At 35.3% G+C, this 13,534-nt stretch overlaps 1 protein-coding gene across 2 annotated transcripts in view; it reads left to right on the top strand.

Moving 5' to 3' along the window:
- The first annotated feature begins 356 nt into the window (after positions 1-356).
- The window catches only part of LOC102807623 (uncharacterized), a 33,163-nt gene continuing 19,985 nt past the window's right edge, over positions 357-13,534 (top strand). For both annotated transcript variants that reach the window (XM_006818604.3, XM_085495622.1), the window contains exon 1: positions 357-689. In XM_006818604.3, coding sequence (XP_006818667.1) covers positions 485-689 — 205 coding nt within the window. In that variant the 5' untranslated portion in view covers positions 357-484. The remainder of the gene's footprint in view (positions 690-13,534) is intronic.

The following is a 13,534-nucleotide window of genomic DNA, read 5'->3' on the forward strand; positions in this document are numbered from 1 at the left end:
TTGAACAATGTTTCTCGATTTTAGTTGAAACAGCTTGTATTGAGTGTGTATGGATGTAAGTTGACAATCCAGTCAGTCAATAGTGTGTCTGATATGCAAATGTAGATATTCAAAAATACCAGTTCACGTCTCGGTTACAAATACAAAAAAGTGAAATGAAAGATGCTTCATGCAATCGGTAAATTATGCTTTCTAATTTGATGGTGATTTGAAGACATTCGACGGGATTGGAATATCAGGAATATTGTTTAAACCGTACCGCACCTTTAGGCAGGACTTCTATGATATCAGTGTTCAATTTCATATATCCGATCACGTGACCCCAGTAGCATTAATAAATAAGCAAGAATAGGTACATCTTTATTTTTCTCCGCACACAGAGTCCGAGTCCAGCACCGAAGGCAGCTAGTACACAAGCTATCTCTAATAAGACGAACAGTTGTCGCAAGATATTTGGATCTTTACAGAACTCCCCAAGTTTGCAATGTGTCTTCCTACTAGGATTTCCCTATTGCTAGTTGCTAGCTGCCTTGCACTGTTTACTGTCGAAGCGAGCCAGCGCTCGTTGGCTAATAGATCCGGCAAAGTCCTTGCAGATCCGACAGAAACAGAGATACATGACCTACAAGAGCGAGAGCATGAGCAAGTAGCTGAACAAATCGGAGAAGAGGTGTTAAATCTATTAAAAGGTGAGGTTTTACTTTTTAACATTTTTAATACGGCGCGGTAAAAGTGATACATACTATAACGATGGACGATAGATGATAAATACGGAGGATAGACACTGGATACCGACAAATCTTAATAATATCTTGGTTACTTTCATGATGTTTAAAATTCATGCAATAATTTGTTAATTTATGAAATTCCAATCACGAGAATAATGTGGTTGATTTTATTGTTTATCTAGTCTTTTCAGTAACGTTTTATTGATTGCACGGAAAATGCGAACATATGAGAGCTGGAGACAGCAGCAATTCCGCTAAACAATGTTAAATCGGCAACTCCAAGAAAATGAAAATGTCACGAGCATTGTCATGATACAATCGAAGTAGTTAACGTTTCAATTTGTGAGTCGTGTTTATTCCGTCACTTATCACGCTACTTCACGCGTGCTACATGCGACGATGGTCATAATGGTCGGGATGATTGATTTATAAGGATCACTTCCCACTGAATTGGCTTACTCAACTGAAAATGAAGAGAGAGGTAAATAGAAAGGTGACCTGTATTTTAAATATGAAAGTGTTGAAATATTGAGCGTTTCCGCAATTTTGTCACATGCCAAGTGAAAAGTGTGTTTTTATTATTTCAATTAAATTAAATCAAGATACAAAACGGGAGAATAAAATTACAGCAGCAATTGGTGAAACATATCACACTTTATAGTTTATTGTTGTTTCTTGTTAATTTTTTTTTTCGTATTTTACCAAAAAAGCTTTCACTTTTTTTACACAAAGAGAGCGTCGATTAGTCTGTGATCTGCACACACGTGCACAATGATGATTTAGAAATTAATAGATTCAGTTACCATTTCATGTCAAGCGTTGATATAGTTGACATCTTCTATTTATTAGTACGTAGTATTTGCTTGTTAACACGGTACTGTTCACGTATATGATTAAATGAAACGACAGTATTTGAAGAAACCTCATAAAACAACGAAAGTAGCAAAAAAATATCGTGTACACGGATCAAAATGCAATGTAGGACTAAGTAATATTTTTTGCAAAGCACACAATGGGATTCTGTGCAGTTAGTGTGTCTGTACGTGTGTATGTATGTGTGTGTCCGCCTGTTCCAATGCTATCTTAAGAACCAAATGTTGGTTTTCGGTGAAACTTGATGCATAGATGCTCTGAGATAATCAGTCCGCAGGTTTGATTCTGTTTTGGTTTAAATCCATGCATATTAATTACCTAATTTGCATGAAAATCATTGGATTGTGATGACACTTGGTACATAGATGCCATGGGACAATGCACAGCCCTGATTACTTTTGGGTTAAAATTCATACATATTAATTACCGAATTTGCATAAAACTCTATTTTCGGCTTTCCACTGATATCTCAAGTACTAATCATTACATTTCTTTGAAACTTATAGATGCTCTAGCACAAACCTAATTAGTTTTTAAATAAAAACCTGCATAGTAATAACTTGATTTGCATTATTATCTCAATTACTAATCATCATTTCAATGAAATCTAGTACATTTACGGTCTTAGACATTGCGCAGACCTTATCAGTTTCACATTAAAATATGTGCATATTATTTACCTGATTTTCATAATAAGTCAGTTTTCAGCTTTTACATCAGTATCTCAAATACTTATTATCTTATTTTCATCTAGGTACATAAATACTCTTAGGACAAAGCAACAATCAAATTAGTTTTGCGTTTATATACATCCATAATAAGTGCCTAATCATTTTTGTCAAGAATTAATCATCGCATTATAATACAACTTACATAGGATACATATGTTCCATGGCACAATACACAGATTAAATTCGTTTGGGGATGAAAACTGTTCATAATAATTGCTTAATTTGCATAATAATTAATTTCAACAACCAATTATTGCATTTCAACAAGACTGGGTATATGGGAGCAATGCATTAGTTTTGGATTGAAATTCGAATATACTAATTGCCGAATTTGCATAATGTGCATAATCATCACATAAAATTTGGTTGATAGATGCTATGGGGAAACCCACTGACGTTATTCATTTAATAATGAAAAACAAAGCATGTTGATTATCTAATTAATATTAACCAATTTCTGATATCTCAAAAAATCATATTTAAATTGGGCTTGCGTGGAGGTGCTCTGAAATAAATTAGAAGTATCATAAACTTCAATATTATGGATTACACTGTGTTCGCGATGTACGTCTCAAATAGCTGACAAATATTAGCTACCAAGATGCTTGTTTGAAAGGCTAATTTTTAATGTCTCCAATACTCTCAGCGCACTCTTTCTAAGCTTTTTCTGATTAATTAATTGGATTCTTGAATGTTGAAGAAAATACACGTTCGTGCTGCTGTTTGATCGAAGGCCTGTATTTGACGCCGCGATTAGGTGTGCTATCGGTCAGAATCACAATACATCCCAGTTGATACTCTTAATTCGAGCAGACTGGTCGTGTCATCTTATAAATCTCACGACTCACAAGCTAGGTCATGCATCTCGATGTATTCCACATTTGGGTCGGAAAACTACTTAAAACATCGCACGGCGCGTTTGAATTTTGTGTAAATAAATAATGTATACTGCACGCGTTAAATGTGTCACGTGGGCGCGTCGTGAAAACTGTAGCGTTTTCAGTTGCCACGTCGTGCTGTCAACGCGATGTATTTTGGTTTGCGTAAACTACTGATAGAAACAAATATGTTTTCAAGTTTGAAAATATTGATCGTAGTACAGCTCTAAGTAGTCAGCCAGTCAGCTCGAAGCGTTATACCAATATTAATCCACGTGTGTTTAGGCAGCCCACATACACGTTTTCAACCATGGTCACCAATATATATGTATTGACTGTTAGATTGTGTTTTAGATCGATATTGCATTTGTCAATATGCCACTGTTCGTTATTTGTCGTAAACTAAAAATAGTTAAGCTGTTTTTCTTTATTTCACTTAATTTCGAATTTAGATTTTGTACGTATCAGTAATGACTGGAAACGCACGCTCAGTAGTAAAACTATCGAACACTATTTTTTGTGAGCAAATACTGTTTTCTCTGTCATATAATAATCGTAGTTGTCTATATCATCTCGTTTACTCGGTGGCGTACCTCGTGTACATCCGATGTAGACGTGTGCGATAGTAATGTGTCGTAATAACTGAATGCAAAGCGGGGTATGTTTCAATTACAAATAATCAGACATGATCCTGGGTAATTTGCAAATAGCGTAAGTATGACATCACTGACATTGTGTCAAAACACGAGAACCCGCTAGTCCTGTTACATTTATGCTCGTTAAGCTCTGTTTGACACGGCATTATATAAACGATAACACTGTAAAGTCTGGCGGTACCTTATTACGTCAAATAATTGAATACACGTACCGACTGGTGTTATTTCTCATAACCTCATTGTTAGTAACACAGTTTAATAGCTCAAATCGTTAATCGCTATCGACTCCTTGATGCGGCCGAGGCTAATATTACTGATTGTCTGCCGTCGTCCGTCGTCGTTCGTTGTCGTCCGTGTCAACTTTTTTGACTTCTTTTTAGTGATATTTTTGAAAACATTGCGAAAACCGCAAGTCTGATTGCTTCGATATTTGAACATATATTTGTACCTTGAATGTACTTTGTGAGAGAAAAAAAATGGTTTGGCTGCCATGCATACGTCACTTCTGGTTTCTCAGGAATGTCTTAATGAAGAGAGCTTTAATTCATCTTACAGCATCTATACAGCATTGCCAGTCATGCGAAAATTTCATAGTTTTGTTTTAATTGCATGTTTTGATCGCCATCTTGAATTGTAAGCAACATGACCTGAAACATTTACTGTAAAACACGTTGAAATGGCTACAAACAATCTTAATTTAGCTAGAGTGCCAACAATCTCATTATGAGAATAAACTTTATTTTATGTTAGCGACATCTTGAATAAGCGAAAGTATTAATTAGCTAAAATAACATGTAAGCTAAAAGGACATGTTTTACAGTATTTCGTGGTTCAACGGGATAAATATGACGAGATCTTTTTGAAAAAAATGGTTTAGTCACGTGTTTTGTCACTTTATTGAAATTGTGTGGGAAATGGGCATAATTTCAACATTCAACTGACCTCAAATATTTACTGCATGTTGTCTTGATTGTCTATCACTTGACGGGGTCTTCAATTGGTTCATGTGCTTGAACCACTATAACGCTGCCCATGGTTCAAATTGTAAATATCCCCTACATCAAATTCATGTTTTCAATTCACTCTACACCCAGGTCTTCTTTAGTATACTCTTGTACAAATTGCTTGTGAAATATGATTGATAACAGAAGAGGTATCTCAGCTAAGAGGCTGCTTGTTTTTAAAATTTTGAAATTTCATTTTATGTAAACTTCACAAAAAGGTTTCTGTTTGTCTCTCTCTCCATTATAAGCAATTTCTGTCAACGCATGTGAAATAAACATTACACGTTGTATTGTTCTATTATTATTGTTCTGTTCTCTGATTGGTTATTACCTACATCATTCGCATTCGTTTCAAACGCAATATTACAGTAAGTGATACAATCGGCCTAGCATTGTATCATTCTAATTAAGGACTTTTATTAACCATACATGTATGGATCTAGGTTAATACAACAACACATAATCAACATTATTCGGCAGACATGCGCAAGTTGTTGACATCACAATGTGCCGATCTATTACATCTAATATATAAAAATTCCCGGATGTGGCAAAATTGGTTGAACATAATTGGTTGATTAATATTTCATCGTTTATTGCGTTCTTGTTCTCTCTCAAAATAATGATGTATTGCCTGTGAAAAATTCCGGTAAGTTAAAGCGGGCGCCAAAATAAACTGATGGTGAAAATCTCCTTATCAATTTTCTTTGGAGTATTGCAATACCCATTAGAAGATTTTTAGCGATGTTTTTTACGTCTTTGCATTCAACCGTTTGAAACTTACATATCGAAACTACGACAGGGTATTCGAATTTAAATTAAATTATATAATTGTAATCACAAAGTCCTAAATTGCTTAAACGCTCCTATGAAGCAAATATTTCTCCCAATTTTTTCGCTCGGAACCTGATTGCAAAACGGGTTTCACAGAGAAAGATATTCTACACAATCAGCCGTCTACGGGCACCATCTGCAAGATGATTAAGAACAGGGATGGTATACAGTTATAGTTTGAGTATAAATGACAATATCTCATGATATTTAAATATATTTATAATCATAATTTGAATTTTCATCCTCAACATAACACGTGAGTTACAAGATTAACATGAAAAATAAAACAAAAATAACCAGTATACTGTACATGATTATTACGTTAGAATAGAGCCTATAGTATAAGGTATGAGACTTTTGCCAGATTAGATTCCTATATAATGAATAGAATATGCCCCCCCCCCTCCGAGATAGAATGGCTGGAATACACAAAACTCGTGTAGTAATACTCGTTTGGCTTCCGGAAATTGTATAAAAGGGAATTTATATCAAGTTGCTTGTCACGAGGTACATCACGTGACTGACGTCACGGTAGAGCGTGATAACTCTCAGTAGTCACTATGAATCTCTATGAATTGAAATTCTAATACGACCTATGCATATCACGTTTTGTTTTCACGTCAATTACTGCACGTTTAGTACTGCAGAGTCAGTTTAATATTAAACAAGTAATTGATTCCGTGAGTTGACATTTCAAACCTCATAAGAAGATAAAGTTAATTTTTCACCGACCAATGGAGTTATAATTTAAAAAGTGTATTACCCATAACAACAGACAAATCCACGTTTTACCAATTATCACTTACACTTATACAAGAAAAAACAGGATTATGCCCACAGGAATGAATTCATTTAAATAGGTAAATGTTGTAGGTACAATTTATGTTGGTCATTTATGGACTTGTTGCTATAGGCGTGGTCGCGGTTACTTGACGGCCAATATTTCCATTGAAACTCTACAATGGAACATGCAGTCGTCATTTTGAAATGCTATGGAAGTTTTTTTATGAATACACCTATGACACACTATTGACGAACATACTATGTGAGCTTAGATATGGCAAAAGATTAAGAAAATATAGTTTGAATAGTTTCTGTATATGTGGTCATGGTTGCTACGCGACAGAGAAGATTTTTTTTGTTCAATAAACTGTCAATCTCGTGGTGCATGAATGGGTGATATGGATAATGTTCTGGTTGCTAAGCACACGCCCACACCGAATCGAATAACCGAATCAATGTTATATTTTTCATTTGGAAGTATAGCTTACTTTTAATCCCGTTTGTTCAATGAAGTCATTCCGTCTCCCCTCCCATGGCCTATCTGATGGATGTACTGTAACTGTATCAATCATGATTGTATCAGCAGATGTAGAATATATCTAAGGGATATCCTGACAAGTCACATACTATACCTTATAATTTTTAAAACGAAGTCGTATTGCATTATATCAGATGTAATTATATTTACCATCTCGATGTCCGCCCGCGCGTCCGTGACGCCTACGAATGGCGGAACTTGTCAAAATATTTGTTTGATTTTTCGCCACATCGCACGGCAACTGATAGGTGGAACTTCGTATTTTTCATCGATTATCGTTTTCAATTTCCGGCGCCACATGCTATCCATTAATTCTCTCGTTTTTGGTTCGTTTCTATTGCCCTAATAATCCGCTAACATGATAGCAGTCGGCTTTCGTTCAATATTCACTCATTCACGCATTCAGTCTTTCCTTGTTCCAAACAGTACCCGTTTACTAGTTTCTGTTACTCAACAGTACCCATTTACCAGGAAAGTACTGTTTTCCATAACTAGTTTGTTCCACCATAATTCAAGCGGAGAGTACAACATTTGCCTCATGTTCACCGAAAACAGGCCATTAACTACCGCTAGCATCTCGTAGCCGTCTTTTAGCTGTTAGTTAACATGCTCGTAGGGGTTTGAAGAATTACATAACACACGTACACAGTGACAACAGAAAACCTGCAACGGGGCTGCATAAAACACGCCTAAACTTTCCAAATTCGCGGTATGACATTGTTAAAGTACTTGGATGCTAACGGTAGTTAACAGCCTGGGGACACGAGTGGGAGCCTACTAACGGGTATGCGAGTAGCCCAAGGCATCAATAATTATGTTTCAAAATGGGAAAAAGATCCCTTTTGAACATTTCAAGAATCAAAGCTGTGTTGATATTCTTGTAATACATGTAATGTGTGATACGTGGCAATGAAAAGTTCATTTTACTATCAGAGGGAAAATCTCTCTCTCTGGGGGTCTCCACACTGTCAGGGGAGAAACTCGTCTCGTCTCTATATCTCGTCCCCTTGAGGTACGGGATCGGGAAAGTCACTTTAACTTTACAGTCAAATAAGGCACACACAACGAAATACGTTTCAGCTCTCGTCTTAGTCGGTCAATCGAGCACTCTATAAGACACAGCGCCCTGGGGAAAAGTCCCCAAGACTCTCGCAAGGCTGAACCAAGACTCGCCCAAGACTGGACTGCCTCAATGCTCGCCCCTGGACTCTCTCGGACTCGTCTGCGTCTGTCGTGGAGTATTCGCCAAGACCAACTCAAACTCTCTTTATTCATTTTCAAAACTCTAACCAATTACAAAACAGTAAAAGACTCTAGGGCGTAACCTTCAATCATAAAGCCAATCACACTAAGTACTGAATACGTCATATCTTTTGATTAATCGTTCACTACATTAATAACTACGGATGTCAGAATAGCGACGGTATCTTGTAATTAGTTCCAAATCACTGCGCCAAGTTCCGTCCAAAACTTCAAATAGACCTAAACGATGACAGACATAACACAGCAATTCAGCTAATAATCAGCTAATTAAGTCGGTTAACAGATACGCGAAAACAAATTCATGACATTACCAACATTTCTGACGGTGCAAAAAAATAATTTTAATGGGTGGGCGTTCTTTGTAAATTTGCTCAAGGAGCGGGTGTTCCAATGGTGAGTTTTTGAGGAATTTGGCTTCCGGGACTGTATTTTTTATCAAAAGTTGTTACCTTGCGTGCCTTATATAAATAATACAAGTGATCGTCAGGGGTAACGGCCTGTTTGGCGACTCAGTTTTAGAATAGAAGAACAATGGTCCACCACTACATATTCAATTTATGTATATGCAAATCCAGCCGTCTTATACTACCAGAAGTCTTTTAAAAGATTTACTATCTAACTCGATGCTTCTGGCGTTAGGGAAGAACCAGTGATTCAATAAAAAGAAACACCGACAACGAACTCGGAAATATGAATATTTCATCGATTCGGGCGGGGGATTTATGGACTATTGTCTAGAAGTTGCTTTCCAATATACTTTTTTACTGGATGAAGTTTAAACTATGACAACGAATAAATGTTGATACATTTTCTATACAAATGGCATTCTTTTAATATAATTAAAAGTCATTGGCAAAATGATAGATAATTTTTTCAGAATTTCATTAGTTATTGCGGATGAGTCACGAAACGAAGAAATGGGAAACTCAAGCAATAAGTTATGAGTATTTTGATAACACGGATTACCTAATTAACATACACTGTGCTGTCGATTTACCTGAGCTGAGGAGATAAGTACAGATGATTTCGCGGCATATGTCAGTGTTTTCATTGCTTTAACTATGAACGTGCGTTGAAATAAGGGAATGTTTTTTTCACTTACAACGCAAAAAATTATGGTTTTACTCTATTGAAAATTTCCGGAAGGGCTTCTCTTCACAACTGATTAGATGTTAGTACAGATACGGACGGGTAGACTTTCATAATACTTTTAGAAAATGTTGCCATATATTATGGGAAAGATGGAATGATTAATCATTAACACAAAACAATATAGATGAACTCTCATAACATGTTCAGGAGGGATGTCATTCAAAACAAATACAAGTTGGCCTAAGGTTGACTGGGATCTGGATTTCGTTGCCATGGGAACAAAAAATTATTAATGACTATTTATTGCCAGATAACTATGAAATTAACAAAAAGATTTTACGGCTGGTCATTTGGTTTTAGGAGAGACCAGGGTGAAGATATATTAACACGATCGGTAGCGGAATTATTGTCGTTTTTTAATCGGTATCTATAGCGGGGTGTTAGCAGGATTTTTTTTTTTGCACGCGGAGTGCCTTGCAATAGATGCATTATTGTGACGTATACCAAATTACCGAGGAAATATTGTTGAATTAGATAACGTGTTATTATAGTCAATTCATACCCAAATCTTTTCACCCAAAGTCACTTCTTACCACAAATCTTCTTCAGAACCACTCAACACATTGATCTAAAATTTGATGTTTTTTTTGTGAGTCCTGTTACGAACTAACTGGATAACATGTAGCATAACTGGAAAAAGCATCTTCCGAGAAGAATAAAAGAATTGTGATCGGTAACCTATTTTGGCCGCTTACTTAGAATTCCGAACAAAAATGACCAGCACTTGTTTCTTAAGAAATATTTACCCGAACACCATAAAACATAAATACATCAAACCGGAAGTTTGACACTAGCATCTTTTCCACAAGAAATGTGATTGTTGAAAACCAAGTTAGATTCACGCCAAACAGTATAATAAATAACAACAGATTTAATACAAACAGAAAACACTCAAATGTTCCAACCCCCCCCCCCCCCAACTGCCGTACAGACCTTAAATGAGTGTAAAGAATAAGTTAATTGTGGCAAAAAAACGTATCCTTCTTTGCAAAAACCACTACGCTCATCTGATCCAATTAAAATGTACTTTCGTTGCACAATTTGTTGGACTTATGCAACGCTGCTTGCAACTTTAAGTATTTAAGGCTTTATTCAATGACTGAGAATAATATAATTTGTGTTACTTTCAGTTATTTCCACTGTGGTTGCCCCTGTCTGTCCACTAGACGGTCAGGCTTGTTGTGATCGTTTCACTTTAATTACTTTTACAACTTTTTATTGTTATTGAACTTATTACATGAACTTAATGTAAGTTTATTCTCAAAATGGTGTTATATCCGTATCGATGTAACATAAAAGTTCATGGCTGGGTGTTAAATATAATGTGACCGTAAAACAATCAAAATATAATGACACACCACTGAATCATACATAATAACAGCATGTCGTGATGATAGCATTATCATATACTTTTTTTAAATAATACAAATTAGCTTACATATTATATATAATGTACATGGAGTACGAAATAGCCTTAGACAAAGTAACCATGTAATAAGAAGTGTTCTGGTGATGGCGTCCCATGATGTTACCGATGGATCGCAAAAAATAGTTCATGCGCAATAGAGACGCACGTGTCAGATTACCGATGAGCGGGCGATACTGGGAGTCGTATTCGATCACATAGTTGCCATTTATGAATAATAAATGTGGGAGATTTGGGAAACGATCTAGTCATGTTGCATTGATGTATGAGAAACACGCTTATATGAACTATTATATTTCAGTTTTACGTCGGTAACACGTGTCTATATGAATAAATTATACAGCACACATGTCTGGGATGCAAACCCGTATGTTACATATAGCATAGTGTAGTCGGTAGAATAACTAAGTCGAAAAGTCGACATTTATGCCGGAAGTTTCTTTCAAATATCCAAACATTTTCAATTATACGTGTGTTAAAATCACTAAATCTCGTGGACAATTTTCTGAAGACGAGTATTTTACACAAAAAAATATAAACGTGAATAGGATGCACAACCAACTGTAATATTTCTCCTGTATTGGTGGACGGATTTCATTCAGGTTGGCACTGTAACCGAGTGGACATTATGTAGGTTTAAATGATAAGCCTAATCCGATGATACAATCGGGTTTTGTCTAATCCTGCCTCTAGGTTAAGTTCAGTGAGCATCACAAAAGATAATTTGATACAGCGGTGCTGTGCGCCTTTTAAGGTAGAGATGCAGGTTCGTAGGTACTTGAGAGTGAAATTTGTTTTTTTTTGCTTGTTATCATCCAAACAGTCTGGGCTATAGACTGTTAAAATTTTGTAGAATTGTGAATAGTGGAACATGCTAACAAACGATTTTAAAATATAGATAACGGGTACAAACATTCTCTCTTTTGAATGCTTAGCAAGATTTAGCAAGGCTGTACATAAATAATCAAAAAGAAACATGGTGAAGAAAAAGAAATGACGGGATCTCCATATTATGCACTATATTTAACTTTTAACAAAACGATAATACATTTAAATTTGGAACTGTTACAGCCATTTTAATTATGAGCATTAGCAAACTTCTTACTGAGTGAATTGTTATGCAAATTAGCAATTACCTCAGCTTTTTTTAGTGCACATCCAAGAACTTTAAGAAAAAATAGCTCCTAGACGCTTTAACCTTTTGTTTTGAAATTTTCACAAATGATTGACAATGTTACAGTGTTACACCAATTGTACAGACAACTAGTCTGGGTGTTAATTTATGCATAAACTTGAAGTAGTGAAATTTGAGCTGCTGCCCAGCAAAATTGACAACTGATAGACAGTTTTCAAGACGGCACTTTCTTCATAGTAAACAGATGTACCCATAAACCAATTTTGACAGGAAACAGAAGCATGGTTTAGAAGCTATTTTCTTAAATCACTTTAGACCAAAATATCACATTTTTGTGTATATTTCAAACTACGGTGTCCATGAAAACTTTTATACTTATTTCAGCTTTTTTGTACTATGTTTGACTTGTCTCAGAGAAGTCCTTACAGATGTAGCATTCGAAGCATTTTAATACAAAGTTAGAATGTTTTTAAATAGTTTTAAAACCAGATTGTTATACGAAATGGCTTATGTCAACAATGAAATATGTGTTAATATGTTAATTATGTTAATATGTTAATCAATGCTGCTTTCCGATGTACATCATACATTTCTAGCTGGATCTATTTTATTATAACTACTGTAAAATACTTAATTTTGTAATTCATTTTTGAAACATCTTACATCACTCCTCTTGGTGTCCATGTACAACATATTTCTAAATAACTTGAATATGTATTGTAATGTTTTGTTTTTCTCGTAATTTGTTTGATGTTCGTGAATTTTCGGTCTTACCATTCATATGCTTTGAAAATATTTTACATGTATGTGAAACGTTCTATAAAAAGTTACGTACAAATGTCCTGTTTCGGTTTCTGTAAATTACATACGTTCTCAGTTCGTATTTTCAACGTCCGCATTTACAAATTATCGTCGATTGCACTTAGATTAAAAAAAATAGTCAGCTTCGAGTTACCGTATATTATTTCCGACAAAAGAAGATGATGACTCAAAAATGACTACTTGGGGAACGGTACTTTTTCTAACTGCCAATAATTTGATTTAAGTACGTCACCACCGTCAGTGAAGTATCAGTTAATATGTTTGATGACGTAACTTTAACGTGTTAGGTGTTGTGACATCGCTATTATTTTCTCTGTTGCTTTGAACATGCCGCATCGGTGTACTTACTACAGAATGTTCGCACGTAGCCATATATGTATACTGTTACCATTGTTCATATAATGTGTTAGTATTTTCTTTGGAACAACAATATGCAATATTGATATTTAGATTTTAATATACTATTGTTTGTTTTAATTTTAATGGCCCTTTTTTGTTTTATCAAAATCTTAAATGATAATTGTATGACAGACATTTGATGTTCCTGTTGTTTTATCTATATTGGGAATCATTTTTGTCACGTAAACCATATTCCATGTTTAGATTGCTGCGAGGATATGATGTGACTATGGAAATTGTGTTTCCTATATTTCAAACAACTATAAAATAAATGTTACCTGAGATTGTGTTAAAGTGCGTATTTGGAGAGGA

The sequence above is a fragment of the Saccoglossus kowalevskii genome, chromosome 22, assembly GCF_978046115.1.
Source record: "Saccoglossus kowalevskii chromosome 22, keSacKowa6.1, whole genome shotgun sequence".
Lineage (NCBI taxonomy): Eukaryota > Metazoa > Hemichordata > Enteropneusta > Harrimaniidae > Saccoglossus > Saccoglossus kowalevskii.